Genomic DNA, 21,253 nt, shown 5'->3' on the forward strand with positions numbered 1-21,253 from the left:
ACATATTGATACAAACTGAACCAAGATATAAACTCGATTTAACTTCAGTCCCTCTATTCATAAAAAGTACATAATTAAAGCAATAACAGATGTTACTCCATTCTTATCTGTTACTCCATTCTTATCTGTTACCATTTATTACATACATCTGTCAACAACATTTTTACGATTATGGCAGAGCTGTATTCATATGCAGCGAAAAACATGTGAACGGATCCCTACAGCGCGTAAAAAATAATTCACATATTCAACTAACCTGATGGGTGTGAAAGTCAGACCTTGACTCTGGAGAGCGAATTCATCTAAAATTCATACGTCCTTCCAATAAATTCCTAAAGGTCAGGTACGCAGAAAACATGACGATCTTTCACAGCTATAGCACCTGACAACCATATAAGACAACACCCTCACTGGTTAACTATCACACAGTTTATTTTTCTTTCTTTGTTGACTTGTCATACCCTCAATTTACTAAAGAAACACTTCATGACTAATACAATCACTGTTAAAAAAATAAATAAATGAATGCTGATAGAAAGCAGGTCAAATAAGGCCGTGAAAGTCCCCATGTTTGCTGTTCCTTTTGTTTTTTTTGTTTTTTCCCAGAAGCGTTGGGCACGCGGATGAGGCTGGAGGCGGCAGGAGGAAGAGATGAACAGCGTCAGAGTTGTTTGCACGTTCCACGGGGCTGATATGGTGTAGATGGGGGGGATCCACGGAGAAGTCAAAGACAAAACCGCCCCCAGAGGGAAGGTGAGGTCATGGCACCACTGACCCACACAAACACTGTGGTGGTGGAAGGCACTTTGACCTTCTCCGAGAGATACGTACCAGCTTGTCACAGCAGCTTCCTGAAACCCACACGCTGCCGTGCATGTAATACAGCACCCAGTCCACTCACACACACAAAGGCTGTCTCTTACTAGTGAAATACAGATAATAGACACATGGGTTTGACCACACACCATGAACAGTGACAGTATCTCATGTAAACCCACCCTGGGTATTCCTTCTTCTTATCATGCAGGAAGGATTAACCTATTCAAATGCACTGGGGATGTACCAGTATAGGAAATATTACACTATGTACATCTGATAACGGAATGGCACTGGGAGGAATGGAAGGATTACAGTAAACCTGGAACAAGATAGGGATGTTCGGCGAGGCTGATGATGGAATTAACTCTACTGACACGTAACTGGTCAAACTGACACGTTTTAGATTTGAAGCTTCTTCTCCTTAATTAGTGTAATCAACATATAAAATAAAATGAAAACTACAGTAATGCCACTAACCATTACTGTATTTTTCGTATCACTGCAAAACAGCCTGACCAATAATGTAATAAAATGTCCCGACTGATACTGTAATGCCTGTAGGATCCAATAATGTAATTTCAAAAATGTGACAGTGTTATAGTTTGTGTTTTAAGAATTTAATGTAACATTTGATTTGAAATGAAACGTTGTGAGGAAAATGATTACATCACTGGGTGATAGGGTGAAGATTCTGAGGATTTCTTTTGTAAAATGTATTCTTGCTTTGGGTATGGTAATACGTCTTATGAACATGACAAATGTTGCCTTAGCCACATTTAAAACTAAATCTAAAGAGTGTACTATAAAATGTGTGAATATAGTGTCTTACATCAGGCATCCTGATGATGTTGGAGGAATCATCTGAAAGGTAGTGCGGGAGACCAAGTAGGGCAGCTGTTCTTTGGTTTTGGTTTGTGTCCTAAAAAAAACACACACACACACACACACACACACAAAAAAAGTTAATAGTAGGTGAATGCAATACACAAGCTAGAATCCTAATCTCAGAATTAAATAGAATATACATCTACACATCTGTATATAGTATATACAGTGAGTATGAACATGAATATGAACAGTACTATGTACAAAATGTAATGGGAGTTGTATTTGGCTTGAAGGGAGGAAGGGAACTCAAGTGAAAAACCCAGCGGCACATGAAACAACCAACGAATATTACGGCCACATTTAAACACTACACCAGTTAGTTATAGATTTAACTTATTACACATTTTAACCAAAGGGGGCCGTTTCAATTTGTAAATAATTGTAAATAGTCTCGTTCCGCTGGTGAAAATAGTCCTTTCTTGTTCACTGCAAAATGTGTATATTTGGGATGGAATGCGATGTGTGACCTAGCTATAGTGTTTAAATGATTATTCCCATGCCTCAACCTTGCCTTGGTTTAAGGAAGAAATAGATTTTTCTGTGTCACTTCTGCTTTTTTCCTCTCCTTTTTATCCCCATTTGAGGACTTACGAACCCAAGTTCAATCAACACATACAAATCAGTCAAAATTATTACAGTCAACATAATGAGTTTTACTTTCCTGCCCTTTTCCTCATCTTTTTTAATACAGATCATACAGAAACTGTTTTGGAGTTTCACACATACCATAAATGGTTTGATGTCTGACTGAAGTGGAAGTCAGACCACAAATCAGCAGGGAAAAAACTATTAGGAGTTCCTCCGTTTAGGTCAGGAAGGATGGAAAATCCCGCAAATACTGAGGAATTTCAAATCAGGGCTCCAGCAGAAACCTGGAAGATAGATGGCGTTAACTGAAACAATGACACTGCTGCAAGTATACATTCTAGATTTGTTTATGAGAGCGAAGAAGAAGAGGAAATGCCAAGAAGATGTCACAATGCAGAAAAATTGGCATTTAACCAACTATTTGTTATAGTGACGAAAAAAATGTGTCATCAAGAGGAAATATTTGTCTGCAGACTGGAGGAATGGGCTTGCTCTAAAGGTTCCCCCCTGCCCCTCATTTCCTCTTCCCTCTGTCCCTTTCCCTTGCCGCTCTGTCCAGACCATCGCAATGTAAAAGAAAATAAAAAGTACCCTTATCTGTTCCTCACTTCCGGCTGCTGCCAGGGGCGACGGAGGAATGCGAGGTGATGTGGTGGCAAACAAATAGTGGAGCCTTGATTGTGGAATCTTTCAAAATTCCCCTGAGATGAGGTGACAATGTACAGACTGTGACACAATGACACACAAGTTGCCACACTCGGAACTAACCTAACCTAACTAACTAACCTAATCTACCTAGAAAATGCTTAATTTATCCATCTACAATCATTCAGTCTTTCAATCTCCTGCCTCAAGTTGGTGCAATAGCCGAACTCAGTGACCAGAGGTGTCCTACTTGGACATACACTTGCTTGCCACTTTATTAGGTACACCTGTTCAATTGCCTATTAACACAAATAGCTCATGAGTCAATCACATGGCTGCAGTTCAAAGCATTTAAGCATGTAGAGGTGATCAAGACAACTTGCTGAAGTTCAAACCGAGCATCAGAATGGAGAAGAAAGGAGATTTAAGTGACTTTGAACATGGTATGGTTGTTGGTGTCAGAGTTGTTGCGTGAGTATTTCAGAAACCGCTGATCTGCTGGGATTTTCACACACAACCATCTCTAGGGTTTACAGAGAATGGTCTGAAAAAGAGAAAATATCCAGTGAGCGGCAGAGAATGGGCAGACTGGTTGGAGATGATAGAAAGACAACAGTAACTCAAATAACCACTGGTTACAACCAAGGAATGTAGAACTCCATCTCTGAACACAACACGTCCAACCGTGAAGAAGATGGGCTACAGCAGCAGAAGACCACACTGGGTGCCACTCCTGTCAGCTAAGAACAGGAAACTGAGACTACGGTTCAGACAGAGTCACCAAAATTGGACAATAGACAATTGGAAAAACATTGCCTGGTCTGACGAGTCTTGATTTCAGCTGCGTCATTCAGATGGCAGGGTCACAATTTGGCGTAAACAACATGAAAGCATTGATCCATCCTGCCTTGTATCAATGGTTCAGGCTGCTGGTGGTGGTGTAATGGTGTGGGGGATATTTTCTTGGAACACTTTGGGGCCCTTAGTACAAACTTAACCAGATCTCAATCCAATATTTCACCTTTGGGATGTGGTGGAACGGGAGATTATCATCATAGATGTGCAACCGTAAAATCTGCAGCAACTGTGTGATGCTATCATGTCAATATGGACCAAAATCTCTGAGGAATGTTTCCAACACCTTGTTGAAAGTATGCCACCAAGAATTATGGTAGTTCTGAAGGCAAAAGGGGGGTCCAACCTTTTACTAGCAAGGTGTACCTAATAAAGTGGCCGGTGAGTGTATGTCTTTACCTTATTTAGTTTTCATTGCTATTGTTATTATATGAATTACATCTTCAGCAACCTAGCCCAGAAAAAATTTAGGATTGAGGAAACAGGAAGTTATGCATTTTTGCACAGCCATGACCTGCCTTGACTTGATGGCCCACACAGTCTCTCTGCCATTTTACGGCATCTTTTGCTGCGATTAAACAGCCCCCGTGTGGCTGACATTGTGCAACGAAAGCCGACTGTGACGTCACCTCACGTCCTTTGTGATTGGATGAAAAATGACTACAGCCAAATGCCTGCTGGAACATACAGTATGTTCTGAATCTGCCTGAAATGACATAACTTTCCAGCTGTTGACAATAGTACAATAGTAAGAGATATTAATAGCTGGGAAGTGTTACAAAACATCATACAGAGGTGGCTTCACATTAATCTGGCTGATCACTTGGTTTACATTTCATTCATTCCAGATAATCATGTCACTGTGAAAATATTCACGTATATAAAAGCATCGTAAACGAGACCAGAAAAGCAGCCAACTATTTGCCAATGGTCCAGGACACATTGCAAAATCTTGGGTCAGAGATGGCCCTCCATCCGTCTCCTTGGTGTATCCCGGCCATAACGCGCTAGCACCAAGTCATTTGACTCACTTCTTTGGTTTCTGACAAATTATTACACCACCGGGACTGTGACGCGACATCAATCGCAAAAATGTGAACACGTCACCCTTCTTATTGGTACTTATTGATAAAGATTAAGGAAAGGAGACAGTAAGTAAATGTGGGAATGACTAATAGAGAATGACTTATGAGAAGATGGAGCAGTGACTCACACACAGACTCGACCCTGATATGGGGGAGGAAGAAGGGACTATCACCTGCATGAGTAGGTGGAAGCTTTGATGGCTGCATCACTGCCAGCATCTTAAATACACTGAACACTAACCTCACTGAGACACCACCAGTCTGGGTATTCGTCATGAGGGAGGCTGTCTGCCACGCCTCTCTGCAACTGCCGTTCCTTTTGGCTGGAGTTCTGTTGTTTTGAATGCATAGAAATATTGCTATATAAACACAAGACACAAGGTTGAATTTCTTTACAACAGATTAGCCAATAAATTTAGCCAATAAAAACAATAAAGGTGTAGGCAAAGCAAGTAGAGCTCCCCCTGGTGACTAGCTTCAGTGTAGGTCATAATCACTTCATGTCAGTGGATATGTCTTGGGCCAAGCTAAAACACTAACGCACACATCAAATATATTTTCAAAGGTGATTTCTCTCAGTTTAGGTAGTTCATATAATGCTGATGTACGTTCAAGAGTCCATTTTTATGAGAAGTATAATTTCAGCTAGTTATTTCATTCATTGACTGACAAGATAGCATCACCCCTGTCTGGGGTGAAAGTGGAGATACATTGTCCATTTTTTCTATAGTCTTCCAGCACATCACCATCAGTGTCATTATGCGCACAGTAATAATTATAATAATATTATTGAATAATAAATTCCTAAGAGGTGCTTTCCCTCGGTGTGTAATGATATTGTTCTGTTATCATCTTCTTGTGAATCTTATCACAGCCCTCTGGCCTTGGACATATGTCATAACATGTGCATAATAATTCTCTTTAAAGACCTTTTGATTAGACATTAACCCTCGTCATTATATTTGTACCACTGCATTTGGATTTGTACAAAAGATATTTCCATATCTTATCCAACTACTCAAGATTTGTTGTTCATTGCCTAACCACGCCCTATTATTCATAACTTTAAGCTTCACAGACATAAGCTATTCAAGATTTGGCTACCTATTCCAACCTTTCATCGGTTCCTCTTACTTTTGGTTAATTATCTATTTCAGCTAATGACTTTGGCAATTTATTATTCCCTTGACTAAAAAATATTTTCAGTATTTTCACCTAACTTTTATTTTTAGCCACCTATTCCATCCATTATTTGAACTAATTATTCATTACCTTTTTCATTACTTTTAGCTTTTTAATTATACATTGGCAGTGATTATTTTTCATTTATTCATTTTGGCTTCTGTGGAGAGCTATTATAATGGTGTCATTCAATCCATTACTTTGGGTAACAATATTTTACTTTTACTGACCTCTACTTTTTTTCTCTCTCTTTAAAAAAAAAAAAAAAAAAAATTATCTATGGATTTATTTTTTTGGAAACTAGTTTTTGTGCACTTTCAACCTGCAGTTAAACATTGTGTGACTTGTGACTTGTTGTCATTGCAAAGAAGGAAATTTGTATCTTTAATTAATTCAAGGTTCAATATGTTAATTGTTATACAAATCATATATATGTATATACTTAATAATGGTTCAAAGAAAGACATTTGATCTCAAGTGGGCTGGACCAGTAACATAACAGCATAATAACCTAAAAGTAACTCCAGAATTCTCTCCATTTATTTTAGTTGAAAAAGAGTAAATTAGGAGAATATTTAAATTTTAGTAATCTATCCCTTAAAAAAGAACAAAAAAATTAAATCTCTCAAGAAAAATAAGTGGGATTTGGACACATCTCTGCCTGCTGTTTAGTCCTGGTCTCAGTGTTGTGTTCTGTCCACTTGTCTGACTTCTTCTTCCGGACAAATTAGGAATAGCAGTTCATTTCTTTGAAAATTTGCAGTCTGCTATGCAATTTTTGCACAGCAAATTCATGATGCGGGCCAGATTAGATCGGGCGTTCTGGCTGACACTTGTGGTTTATGGCTACTGCCCGTCTCTGAAAATTCTTTTCATGAGTAAAAAGGCCCGATCCGGTGCTGCCCCATGTGGCCAAAAGCGGTAATGGCAAAGATGTAGACGTGCTTGTCTCATCTTGTAAGGATCCTTGGTGGCACCATAGCTGGGGGAAAAAAAGAAGAAGATAATGTGTTTAACATCCAAGAATGCGGGTCAAGTCTGTAACTGAACTCATTCTTTCACTCACTCTCCATTGGTTTACCTGAGGTCACTGACTTCCTCCATGCTGTAGCGCTGACATGGTGGGTGAGAGCGCTCAGACACAGATTCTGCTGGACCTGACAATCCTAAACCAGCTGAGATGAGGCCTTTGGGATGTTACGTCCTGCTGCGAATAAAACTCCTCAATCCTTCGTTGTTGTCATCACTGAAATCTGATTCATTGCAAAAAAGGGTTGATATGTTCAACATTCATTCATGGTCCATTGACGACCCCATGTGGCCAAATACTGTAATAGCACAAACGACAGTCAGGCCGTGTTTTATCTCATCAGGAATCACCACCACAGCAAAAATGAAGAAGAAGATGATATATCTGATGGCTTCATCAGTTTTTTCTGTCAGTGACAGTGTCAATGTGTTTAAATACAGACTGACAGACAAGGTACTGTAAATAGTACCTTTTGCACCATTTTAAGGAGAAGCTCTCCAGCCTTGTTATATACTGTATAATGACAACAAACAGCAGTTTGGATCCGAGTGTCATCCATGTATGTGGTTCCAGTAAAAGAGTTCAGGGCTCTTCTCTCTACATCTCCCACACTTCCCCACCAGGGTACAACTGTTAGCGTTGGTGGGATCCCACTTCAAAAAAGATTCTTAACGGCCTATAAGATTTTGAAACTAAATCTTTATTCAGGAACAGGGCAACAGGATAGAGAAGAGAGAACTCATAGTTCATATTCACATTTAATGGTGTAATTACCTGGGCAGTAAAAATAGTAAACCAGGAGTCTCTGGGCTCCTGAGAGTCTGGGGCCATTACACTGTGCAACCCAAAACGTGGGTCACCATTTTTTTTTTTTTTTTTTTTTTGTTACAGGTGTAAATACTAGCTCTAGAGGTTCATTCAGATCTGTTTTTGTTTAATTATTTATTTAAAAAATTTTTGGGTCAGTCTTGGAAGGTATTTAGGTAATCAGAGGGTTGCAATCTGCAGCTCCACCACTAGAGGCCACTGAATCCTACACACTGTCTATTTAACCTCCGTCATGAAAATAATATCCCCGTTTTCCAGGAAATCTTTGTATCACAGTCACATTCTGCACCTGCTGCTGACTAATCCCACTTCATAAAACTGAGATGTTTCTGGTGAGACTCATCATTGGTCAATTTCTTAAGTATGAGCACAATAAAATCCCCCCTAAAGGAAATCCCCTTTTCCTTCATTTCAGGCAACCACCGTTTCCTCGCCTTTTGAGGACAAGCCAGTTTATTTGAACGCTTTATCTTTATTGGAGCAAAAGATAATTCCCATGAGTCAAAAACCACACACGTAGCACCGTTTTAATATAAATCTGTAAAAATGAGAATGTTTAATGGTTGACATGAAAATGACAAGAGAGCGATTATCATTTAGAAAAGCAGCAACACAAAAATACATGTATCTGTTTGTGAAAAAACAACAACAACAGAAACAAAATTGTACCGTGTAGCTACCATGTATGTGAAACAGGCTTCCACTGGATATAAAATCAGTGCACTCCAAATGGTCTTGATCGGAAACTTGACTTTCCTAAAGGTCTTAGAAAAGGAGCTGATCGTAAGACGATGACAACAAAAGTCGGACAAATCATAAGAATCATAATAAGAACCATCACAGCCTTTAAGAATGACATTTCAAACCACGAGCTCGACATAAAATTGCACTTCAAAATACTGGTCGGGGTGAATAAATATTTGTGGTACCTTTCTATATCCATTTTGGTAATACAGTACATTAACACAGCAATAGTATATTAGAGCTGTCAACGGGAGGGTGGAGGTGGGGAAGGGGTTAATACGGAAACTGATTCAAACTTTGTCTATTTTCATTCCAGCTGCTTTTGCATATAGTACAGAATTTGCATAATAGCACATAAATAAATAAACACAGATGACATCGAACAAGAGGGTAAAAAAGATTTACAAAACATACTGCATATCTAACATAGTGTCTATAGATATATTTATATTATTCATATAATTACATAACAGCGTCATTCAGAAGCGGTGCTCAAGTGCTCTTGCCTTTACTCGTCGGACTCTGAACCAGAGTGTGGTGGAAGTTTTTTTTGTTTTTTTGTTTCTTTTACATACGCGCTGGTCTGCGGTGTCTTTGCCTCCTATCAGAGCTGAGTCTGGGAGGAGGGCGTGTCTCTCTGGCCTTGGGTGGTTTCAGGGTAAACAGGTGTAACAGGTGCGTCTGCGCTCTCCTCCCCGTGTCTCATCTCTTTGTCTAGACTGGACGGCTGCTGGATGCTGAAGCACCCTTGTCTCTTTCTGTGCAGCAAATAGCCTGCGGACGCTTGTCCCGGCGCCTCGGGGTCCGGCGACTCTTTGAGGGTGTCCTGTCGCTGCAGCAGGGACAGCCTCGCCTTGGGAGCGTCGGCCAGCCTCCTGGGCGTCCCCGTCCCCGTGGGGTTGGCCGGGGGGCTGCACAACAGACTGTAGAGGGGGAGGAAGGACCGGGGCTGGATCATGTGGATCCCCCCGATCGGAATCAGGAGGCTCGGGGCTCTGCTGGGCTGCTGCGAGTGCAGAGGGAGGTGGCTCAGGACGTGGTGGGTTCCGCTCTGCCGGGTGGGATGCGGGGCAAAGTGGGACAGGCCGACCTCACCCACAGGCTACAACAACAATAAGACGGAATAAAAGTTTAATGGCTCTGCTGATCAAAACTAGGTCTGCACACCGACAGAAGTCAGTCCTGAAAAGACAGAATGAGTCACATTCAAAGGACATGAGATTTTAATGAACCCAACTGTTGATGTTGTAGATTAACATCAATGAGGCAATGATTACTTTGCTTTGATGCCGCACATTCATGTGTTAATCTTCCTCTAGAAGCTTCCTTTGGGTTAGCTAGTAGCTGTTGTGTAACTGGGAGTCTACTCTAAAAGTGAGACGCAAACGCCATCATTGACGGCTAGTTCTCTGAGTTCTGCTTCGCTTGCTAGTGGCCTTGACTGTTATTTACCAGTGTAGATATGGCCTCATTCAGGCATTGCGTAACATCCGTCCCGGGGCATCCGCTCCCAAGTGGCTTAAATTACCGATGTGAACACGAAGGTGCGCGTGAGTGATCCGATCTCAAACCACATTTGGAGATGGATCTAAACACAGTCCTTTGAGAGTGTGAACCAATGTGAAGTAAACATTAAAGACCTGGGGCAGAAAAAACTGTAGCGGAAACACAGCTAGTGTTTCATACAGAGTTTGATGAATGCTATGAATTATAACGTGTTTAATTTAACATTACATACAACGTCATATACAAAAGGGGTTCATCACTTATTTAGGCAAATAAACGCGTAGGTGTGGAAAACGATCCTGAAGAGAACGTCATTTATAATTCACTCTTATATTACAGTGAAGACAAACCAATGAGTTTACACTACTATATAGCTACAAGTCAGGAGCAGGCATGATTTTTTTTAGAGTGGAGATATTCACCTATGTTGTTCTCATTGTCGACATGTGGTTCCAATCGTCTGTATTTAACAACAAGCCTGCTTCTCATTTTATCAGCGGCCGGCCAGGAACAACATGTTGCGTCTATTTGGGAGCTCTCCCGCATTATTTTAAGCTCGGGAGCTGCAGGCTCGGTTTGACTGATATAAAACAAGAGGGTTTGCCTTTCCTCTCCTTTCCAATAAGTGTGCGACTTTAAAATAACCTCATATGTACCAGCCTATCTATATTTGTTCTAGGTGTTGACTTACTGGGATCTAACCGAGCCACACAAGATTTGCCTTGTGGGCCGAAGCCTAATTTATTTTAAACTGGAGGCCAAACTAACAGTGCTGAAACAAGTCACAGGTGAGCGCAGATTGCGGTTTGGACAAATGCCACGCTTTGCCAGTGATAATAATACGCACAGCAAAATCTGAGTAAAGCTCAAGAAAAGAATGACGATTAGGTTAGCGTATAAGAAGAAGATTAAATGAAAACCTGTCAGCAAATGTTAGGACACTTGTGTTGTTGCTATTTTGGATCAAAATCTAAAGTGAATCACCTGTCTTACTGTGGATGGTTGGTCCTTTGGAGGAAGACATGGAGCGGGAATATCTGTCAGAGAGCCCAGAGGCCCACATGAGTCAGACCCTTGGGACTGGACCACTACAGGGGAGAGGCCTCTGGTTGGAGAGACTGGTCTCTGTGGGGCAGGGGAGACATGACAACTGGATGATGGAGAGAGGGATGAAGAGGAAGAAGGAGCCATGGACTGATGAGAGCTGGGCGACGGGCTTCGAGCAGGAGAATGGAAGCCTCCAGAGGACGCCGATGCCGAAGCGTCGAGGCGTCGGCGGGCGAACAGGGCCCTCCGGGCACTGGCTGAGCTCTTCTGGGCTGAGTCCTTGGGGCTGGTTGAGAGGGTTGGGCTGCGTTCAGGCTCCATCAGCTGGCTGCCTGGAGGAGCGTTCTCACCATCAGTAGGAGAGCTTTCAGCCACTGTGGACTTGTTGTCTACCCCATGTCTTTCCTTGTCTTTTGCATTGTCATCCTCATGATTTCCATTGTTCTCCCGATCAGAGCACTGAAGATCTTTTGGTTGATCTGGGCCGACTGATTGGTCTTCGCAGACTACCAGAACACAAAAGAAATCCACAATATTTGATACTGTTATTATTGCTGATTATCTCGAACCAACCAACCAGCGTTCTTTAGATAAAAACAGTGGGGACACAGGTACTGGACTAATATTGGCCCGTCATTTTTTTCTTTCAAATTTCGGCCATTTTTGCACCATGTCCAGCGCAGTTGCAGCTAAAAACAATGGGAAAATTTTCAAGGAAATGTTCATATCGTCAACTTTCCTAACTGCAGGCAAGTGTAGAACGTCAATGAGATAAAGCTATCTGCAGCAGGGTCAATCCCTTCTATGGGTGTGAACCTGTATGAGAACCTCTCACCTGTTTCCACTGGCAAACCTTTAAAATGTCTTCTCTTCATCTTCCAACTTGTGTGACCAAGAGTCGATGTTGACATTTCATAAATCCATTAAATGAACTATTTTAACGCAGTAAGTAGAAATTTAGTCAAATTTAAGTTATTGTAGGTAAAATGTGATTCTATGGCTAGGTGCTCAGGACATTAGCTATTCATTAGCTAAAGGTGATTTAACCATCTGTATTTCTCCAACGGTCTTGTAGTTTAATTTTTTAGTTTGATAGTTGTTTTTGTAACCTAAATATGTGTACACAATTCAGACAGGTGACCTCAAACTTCAACACTTTCCCCTTCAACTTTAAGGTTTCTGTAGTTACTGCTCTGCCTTTGTAGGCCAGGTATGATTACAGATATTAGGTTAAAAGGTCAATTGTAGGCGCATTTACGCTCAGTTATAATTAGCTTACAACTACCGTTAGTGTGTTGCAGCAGTAGTTACTGTGATATCTGTATAATATCACTATAATGTTTAAGTTATTAGAAAGACGATGTGGGTTCATCACTGCAGTTTGTGTGAAATACTGACTGTTTTGAAGTGTAATGTTGTTAGCTCTGTAAGTTATGCGTGATATGTCTTTAGACTAGGGCTGTCGAAATGATTGTGTAAATAGTGTGTAAACATAAATTCACTTATTTTTTAAATACACGATTGGCGCACGGATGTTCACTTATATGAAATCGCCTATTTAGGAAATATAAAAAGTGATCAAAGCAGCAGTAACGTTGTGAAACCAAACAGAATCTCAAGTGCGGTCGTAGTAAATAATTTACCACTGGATCAGGCAGCAAGATAATTTGCAATGGAAACGGCTAGATGACAATATTCTGGACAGTATCTGTCATTAGTTTGTTGAAGTTATGCTGAAAACTCTCATAGATGTACATCTTAAAAAAAATCATTTGCGTTAATCTCGTGTTATATATATGGAAATAATATGATTAATCGCAATTAAATACTTTTATCTATTGACAGCACCAATTTTAACATTGCTGTATTCTGCATTAGCGATGCTTATGTTACACTAAATATCTACTTCATTTCCACTAATTCATTTAGTTGAGTGTAGGGTAAGAAAAATAAGCTGAATTTCTTTGAATTTTACTTTTAAATTAATATAAAACGTAATCGTACCAAATTAGCTCCTCTCCTGTTGAGTGTGACTTACTGGCTTTGTGAATAGGAGCAATGACTCAACGTTGGAAAAAAAGGAGCAATGTTAGCAAAGCAGATTTAAAAAATTTGCATGCTGCACTTTAAGTAAGAGAGTGAGATGTAAAAAAATACACTGTACTTGACCAATCAGAAATGTTCAGTGTTGCAAGGCACAGCCCAAAGTGCCTATACTTTTTAAAATGACTAACTCAGGATCATAGGCTGGGTGGAGTGAAGTACCTCCAAAGGTTCCTTGTCTCTGGCTACCAAAGCTTTATACATACAACATAGCGTACCTTTATGTGTGTCCTCTGGGTAACAGCAGGTTTCTTTTTGGTGTGACTCAGATCTCAGGTGTTCAGTGAAGCCTCCTGGAAATAGTAGAGAGCAGCTCAGTGTGGACTTTCAGTTAACGTCACAAACATTACAGAATAGGAATGTTTCGGTATCTACCCTTACCTTCAGCTTTGTTACAGCAATTACAGTTACATGGTGACGATTCTGTGGAGGGCATACTGATATTCTTGCAGTGAAATCCAGAGTACTCACACTGGCACTTCCCTCCACCTCCACCTGACACAACGCCATACTTCCTATTTGACCTGCAGGTGTGAAGAGAGCAAGAGGTTTGAGTATGGTCCTCAGACTGATGCTGCTCCTCTCAGGATGATAGTAGCAATCAATATGAGAGTAACAGGAGCTGCTGGACGGGCTGCAGGCCCTTCAGCACCTGTAAGCAGAATTTTAGTGTTTGTATTTATTCTGTGTAAGTACGCTATTTGTTTGGCCTTTAGTCACAGGGAGCTCACACTGTGCAAGCTAGGCACGGGGTCCACCCTTCCATGTACACTGAGGGTCCCTCAGCGAGGAACCCACTTCAGCTTCCACAGAGCAGCTTTCATAAGCCAAAACCATACCCCAACCCCACCCCACCCCCAGTGCCTTAAAACCCCCCTTCATGGCTCGCACCGCCTCCGAGTCCAAACAAGAGGGAGCATACGATGAGCCTCAAGGTCCGGGGGTTTGCTGCAGCCAGCCAATAAAAACAGGGCAGAGAGGGAGGGAAACCCTGGCCCTAACCAGCTGCTGCTCCAAATAAGCATGAAAAAACACCCAAAATGAAAACACATTCCCGTGACAAACAATGGCTCTGGTTATAATCGGCTGTTTTTTCTACTATTTTCATTGCAGGCTGCGCGGCTGGACAAACTCTGCAGGTATCATAAATGGTAGCTTTTAAAGTCTCGAAAAACTTTAAAGTTAATGAAAGACAAACACTTTGCCTCATGCCTTTACACTATACTGTACGGTGTTGTACTACACTGTACAACACCCACCCATAATTTGAGACTGGGTGCCATTGGCTTTCCCCGGGCCGGTTTCAAAAAAATTTGCAACGTTTGACTACCTCGCTGCCTCCGTTGTGTCTTTTTGTGCCTCAGACAGACTGAACAGACGGAGAAGGGAGAAGGCGAGCGGGTGTGAGGATGACTCATTCTTTTAGGAAGGCTGCGATGAGCGTCAACATGAGTCACAACAGGGATTTTGTTCGCAGACACACTCTCAAACCAAAAAGAGACACACAGATGGCACCTCTTTGCACTCTCCTGTGTCGCATCACCACGGTGTTTATGTCTGATAGGTATCAAAGCTACTGCGTGTGTCTGGTTTAACCTCGGCGCAAACTCATTCCGAGGTTGTGTGTGTGCTTTAACTAAGACAGATAACACATCTGCCTACAAATTCACTGCATTTCACTCATACTGCATCTAAAAGTTTCAATAAAATGTGAAAGTCAATCAATGCTCCTCTTGTTATCTTTGAAACAGGGATGCAAAGCCTCCTGCCAGATGGACTCTATTATTGTATCAGGACACTTTGAGGTGGTTGAGATGCAGTGTATATGTAGTGCATATCACCACTACCTACTAAAGGGTAACAAGGTGTGGCTGTGTCTAAATCATGAGATCATTCTGTGAATTTAAGCATAAGTACTGTTGCTATGGTTACTCGCATTTTCATTTCTATCCATTATCTATTTGTGGTTTTCCTTAAGGGGTTGCAGGGGGCTTTAGCTTTTTGTTGCCGTCATTGGGCGAAATAGAGGGTACACCCTTTGACAGATCACCGGACTATCAGAAGGCTAACACAGAAAGACTTAAAATAACTGACTAAGCCTAACATGAATGTCTTTAGATTGTGTGTGTGTGCAGAGCACCCGCAGAAATCACCATGCAGGCAAACAGACAGCATTCAAACTCTGTGCAGAAAAACCCACCTGCTGTCAGAACTTTCGTGCCACCATTTCATATACGGTTTAGCACTTAAAACAAGGATGGATGCTTCTTTGAGACGTCCTACTGGTCCAGTTGTATAAATGTAACTCTTTAACCAGTCAGATGTCTTTTCATTTGCATAACAACACTGTCAACAATGTCCGTTCAATCGTGGACATCTAGTTACGGTTTAGAGATAGTAACAACCAGCCAGGAGTTCATTACTAAGAACCATCAATGGTCCCTTAATAAGCCTAATTGAGTCATTACTTCTATTGAGCCTGACAGGCTTCATTTATTTTGCCTAGAAAGTCTTCATGTTAGACATTATTTCCCTCATATTTTAACACTGAAAATAAACCTGCAACAATTAGTAGATCAACAGAATAATAATCTTGACATTATGAAGTATTTTTTTCTAAAATATGTCACTCCAGGAAGTTGTGGAAAATTCACTGTTGATTTATAGACCAACGAAACAATGAAATGAATCAATCAAAAATATAACAAGTTATACCAATGCTGTTGTCTGCCCAGGTCATTTAAACCTGATCATTTATTTAAAAAGCCATTACGCCTACCTTATTAACTGTAATGACTAATGCTTTGTATGTTCACAGGCCTAGATTTTCTTTGGTGTCAATTTGGCACAACACTGACGCACACAACAATGTAGTGCTGCTCCATGTGAATTGCCGTCATGGCTGGTGTAAATGAATCTCTGCAGGAGCAGAGGAAGCTAGGTAGTTTCCTGGCTTCAAGCCTTCACCAGACGGGCTTCGTTGGCGCAGACTGCCAACCCCTGGCCTCTCCAACACGATGGACAGACAACACTTTCCAAAACGTACCACAATATGTGAAGCAAGCTTTCAACACTGTAAATGATGATACAATGATAATCTGTCAGAAAGTCTCACCCTCTCTCAGAGATCCATATGTCAGGAGGTTGTTTGTTTGTGGAGCATGACTGGACTTCCTTCTCCTGCGTCTTCTCTTCCTCCATCTCCTCTTTTCGGTTTGAGCTGTTGTCACCTGTCGGCTGCCGTCCTTCCCCCGTTCCCTTGTGGTCTCTGTTGTACGACTGGCTGTTGTAGACCTACACTCGAAAGAGACATGGGCAAATTCACCAACTCTGCTCCAGCATGCCCAGGGAGACAAAAATTGGGAATTCTCATTGAACGATGTGTTTCACAACATTTGTCATATAACATCTTTTTTTTTTTTCTTTTGTTTTTATGGGATATGTGTTTATGTTTATGTAATCTAAAGTTTGCAAACTGCCTCTGAGGTACCTTTTGTTTCACCTTCTACATGGTGTACCGCAGTGTTGTCCCTTTACATGGGGATTAGTCTGATAATCCCAGAAGTTCAGTTGTTATGGTCAATTATAGCCAGTCTCACAGATTTATGGACAGGTGTAATCAGTGATCAGTGTTGTAATTACCTCCGTGGAGCAGGGTCTTTTGTTGTCCTCTTGCTCCATTGACTCGGCTGTCTGGACTGACATGGGAGATATAGTGTAGATGGAGGGACTGAGCCTCTGTTTACAGTGCAGCAGAGAGAGTGCCGTCTTGCTGGAGAGGCCAGGTGGGTTGGGGTCATAGCCACTAGTAGACCATGATGAATACACTGAGGGCTTCTGTTCATCCAGAGCAGAAGGGTTTGGTTTAATGTAGTTCAAATAGCACCAGCTATTACAGGTGCTGGACAGCAGACTGGGGAATGAAGGTCCAACATTTGAGATGGGGGAACAGACACCTGGTAAACACGACTGGTTCTCTGGGTTACGTTCCTGATTGAATGCATCAACCTTTTCCTTGTCAGTTCCTCCCACCTCCCTCTCCTCTTCTTCTTTTACTCTTTTCTGCTGCTGTTGTGACTCAGGGGGGAGCTCTATACTGTTTGAAGGGGAAAGCATACGCTTGTTGCCCCCTGGGCCTGATAACCTCAGGCCATCATCAGACCACAGTTGAAAATCTGGACTCATGTCTCTGTGGTTTTTATATTCAGTCATTGGGTTACCTATATTATGTGAGACAGCGTCAACTGCCTCCTGTGGCCTGGGAGAGGTGGACTGAGACAATGTTGTGTATATGGCACATGCTGGGGTGAGGGTGTCTGTTTGGAGACGAACCGCTACTGCTGGAGATATGACAGGCCTCAGTATTTCCAGACTGGAAGTAATGTTAGGGACAGACCGCTGGGTGTAGGAGTGGCTTACTCGAGGCTCTGAATAGTCTTCATTTTGTACGGGAATCTCAAGCTTCAGTCCTGTAGACATGGGGAGATAGCGGGCTCTGGCAGCCCCTGATGGTCGAGGTTTGAGACAGGGCTGTGGTGCTTGAGGAGGGGGCACTTCTGTATGGATATGTGTGGCCTCCTCTTTGACAGCTAAAGATGGGTCATGAGTAAGTGACAATTCTGTGCTTCCCATTAATTGAATATTTTGACTAAGTTTCCATTGAGAGAAGATCTCTTTGCTTTGTGATTCTACTGGATTACTTAAGACTGTTTCTCCTGATATTGGAGGAGAAGAAGACCTACTGCAGGTTACAGAACTTGAGTCTGCCTGAGAGGATTTGCTAGGGCCGACAAGTTCAGGACTATGTTCTGGAAAGCTACACTGCTTCTCCTCCTCCTCATCGGGATCTCTGATAGCAGTGTGTCTCATTAGAAGACATTTTCTTCTTTCCCTCCAACCAACTGCTGAGCGCTCAGGAGACAGACAACTGTAGTCAAAAGACTTACTGCGGGTCTCAGACATTAGGACACTTGGTTGTGGGTCATGAGGAGCCTGCTCAGATGCTGAGCGCCTCATCTCCCTGTGATGATGGACCCCAGGGACTGTCAACATGTGAGGAGCTCTTGATCTCCTCAGGGGTGTTGATGTTGCTATGTCCATGTCTGGTCTGTTAGGCTCTTCAAAGGATGTGGAACGACTGGATGCATATGATGCATTACTGTCCTGACTAGGGCTGCGGGGCAAGGATATAGAGTCAAAACTGGATTCCCCTGAAGATTGGGCAGCCTCAGCTAGACGTAAGCGTTTCTTCTTTGGCGGAAGCTTTTCGATAGGGAGCTGCGCTAGAGACGGGCTTCTCTCTGGCCACTGAAATTCATCAGGTTTCTCTGAATGCTTTGCTGTGGAGGGTGGCTCTACTGAGGTCTCTGTACTCATGTTGGAATCCTCTGTTACCAGTATTTCTGGAACCTGCACACTGTGCTGCCGGACCAGCTTCCGAACTGTTAGTTTTGTTGACTGTTGTGGGATTTGTTTTGGAGGCACCCGCTGATATTCTTCATGAGGTGGAGAGGTCTTTGTTGCCTCAGTGCCTTGATTCTCATTGCATAGAGATTCTTGTTTTTCAAATGAACTAGTATGCTGAATTACAGAACAAGTTTGAAGTGCAGGCCTTCTGGGGCTCTCATAAGCTACACTGTTCTCATCTTTACACTGTCCTGACAAGACAGTAGGAGAGGGTAATGAAGGAGAAGAAGGGTCATCAAATTCAAAACTCTCCTCTTTCCTTCTCTTGCGCATCGTTGAAGCTCCTGCTCTGACTGCATGGTTAATTAGCTGTGAGCACTCCATTTGACTAATTACAGCTTCATTTCTGGGATGATGTGCGAGGCACAGGCTTTGCTTATGTTTCTTATAACCTTCCCAATCTTTGCATCCAGTGCCACAGGCCTCACACTCATATGGTTGTGGTTGACTTTGCTTATGGTCAGGCACATTGGTTATGCTGTCAGAGTAAAATGAATGAGAACCCTCATGTTCCTCTTTTGTAAGTTCAGCACCAATTGGGATTTCAAAAGCCCGCTGCCGTCTTAGCATCCCGTAACGACGGGACGCTTGTGTTTCAGAAGGCTGCCGTTCATCAAAGGACTGACTAAGGCGGAATTTGTTGAGGCCACCACTGGAGGCATCGAATGAACTTGCTGCAGATGGCATTGAGTGGCTTCTCACCAGAGGGGCGGTGGATGTTTGGCCAGCTGGCTGCTCCACATTTAGGGATGGATGATGAAATTTTTCACATGGAACTCCCATGGTGATAGAGCCACTGTTTTTATACCCCAGATCTCCGGCTTTCGGGCTATGAATAAGTGGCTCTTTTGCACTTGAACTCTTCTGAGACTCAGAACTATTCTTTCTGGAGAGTGAAAATCTCCTTGGCTTTACGCTGTCAATTTTACTGGTGTCCACCACTGCCTCATTGATAGTGATGAGTTTGGTGATATGGTCAATGACATGTTTCTTGGGCACGGTGAAAGAGATGCTTTTGTCCTCCTGACCAGAGGGATGCTGGTTATGATGACGAGACATCCTCTGAAGATGTCCAAAACGCCCATATTTACCAAGGATGATTTCTGCATAGCTTTTGGCACTTGTGTTTGGTGGGCAGTCCTGTGATTGCTCAGTACTTTCAGAGCGAGAGAAGTACCCGGATTCTGTACTGCCTCTACTACTTAATGTTAGAGATGTGGTCTTTTCATCAGATGAGTCTTGAGGAGCATGTTTTCCTCTGCTGAGACGCAGGGCCAGCCTCTTTTTCACTGCATGAGAGTCATTGCTGCCTTCAGTGGCATCTCCGGTCCTTTCTGTTTCGTGACTTTTCAGTGAGGATACACTGCCTTGTCTTTCTGAAAGGGAGGAAGGTGATGGTAGTTGTCTTGTTTCATCCTCTGACTCAGTGACTTGTTCTTCTACAGATTTTGGCTCCCCCAGTGCAAGACCTGCCTTCACCCTGTGGGTATGTGATTTGCGGTGTTTGTACAGGTTACTCTTGGTCTTAAAAGAGAAGCCACATGGAGCACAGGGATAGGGTCTTTCACCTGTGTGGGAGCGAATATGTTTCTGTAGGACACTAGGCTTTGCGCATGCACGGCCACAGTATGTACAAACATATTTGCCTGGTCTCTGAGGCTTACGCTCACGTTTCTGTTTTGGGGTACCCTCCTGGGTTTCAGGTTTAGATTGAGTATGGCCGCCTGCTGTGGAAGGTGAGGCACCTTGTGACAAACTAGAAACCGTAGGAGCTTTTGTTGCTGCAGTTGCCTCATGTTTGTGTTCTGGTGCTGTATCTGAGTCAGTGCTCTGCCGCTGGTGTCTGAGACGTTTGCGCTCAGGGTTCTGCCTTCTTGATGGTTTGGGTTGCTGTGTGCCATGGGACTTTGGAGAATCAGTTTGTAGTTGCTGACGTGGCTTGGAGGGAGACTTGGGGTTAGGGCCCCGCTGAGGAGACTCTGGTTGGCAATGTTCGTTACCTCCGGACTGCTCCCCAGTCGTTAGGCGATTATGCAAGGCCTCCATAAAATGGAAGGACAGCCTTGGGTAGACACGTAGGATGAGTCTGCCTTAGCAAGGCTACATTAACTGTGTAATGGGTCTGATGTGAGAGAATTCTATCAAATAATCCACCTTACTCGACTGTCAGGCTTCATAATTTTTACTTCCTTAAACTTTATTTCTTGAAACCAGAATGTCATCAAATGTAGAATGGTTCCATCGCATAATGCAGCCGTGACAAATCAAGTGCTGTGGAGGAAGTCCACGGCCATGCTGACTTATAGTATCCCATAATGAACCACTCAGGCAGTCTTGCTGCCACACAAACCGATGCTCAGCTGGCTCAGTTGAATGTATGATTCATCCGTCTTCCCAACTTGAAGATCTGTGAAAATAAATAATTCATTATATAGGGGATTTCATACATTTCAACTTCTAGGAACTG

The 21,253-nt window shown here is 42.5% G+C and overlaps 1 protein-coding gene across 8 annotated transcripts in view; it reads right to left on the reverse strand.

The window, feature by feature from the left end:
- Positions 1-8,445: 8,445 nt before the first annotated feature.
- Positions 8,446-21,253, reverse strand: part of hivep3a (HIVEP zinc finger 3a) — a 30,789-nt gene continuing 17,981 nt past the window's right edge. For all 8 annotated transcript variants that reach the window (XM_047605572.1, XM_047605574.1, XM_047605573.1 and 5 more), the window contains 6 exons: positions 16,963-21,193; positions 16,436-16,614; positions 13,702-13,844; positions 13,539-13,613; positions 11,155-11,723; positions 8,446-9,766 (listed from right to left, as the gene is read on the reverse strand). In XM_047605572.1, coding sequence (XP_047461528.1) covers positions 9,269-9,766; positions 11,155-11,723; positions 13,539-13,613; positions 13,702-13,844; positions 16,436-16,614; positions 16,963-20,832 — 5,334 coding nt within the window. In that variant the 5' untranslated portion in view covers positions 20,833-21,193 and the 3' untranslated portion in view covers positions 8,446-9,268. The remainder of the gene's footprint in view (positions 9,767-11,154; positions 11,724-13,538; positions 13,614-13,701; positions 13,845-16,435; positions 16,615-16,962; positions 21,194-21,253) is intronic.

This window comes from Mugil cephalus, chromosome 14, assembly GCF_022458985.1.
Source record: "Mugil cephalus isolate CIBA_MC_2020 chromosome 14, CIBA_Mcephalus_1.1, whole genome shotgun sequence".
NCBI lineage: Eukaryota > Metazoa > Chordata > Actinopteri > Mugiliformes > Mugilidae > Mugil > Mugil cephalus.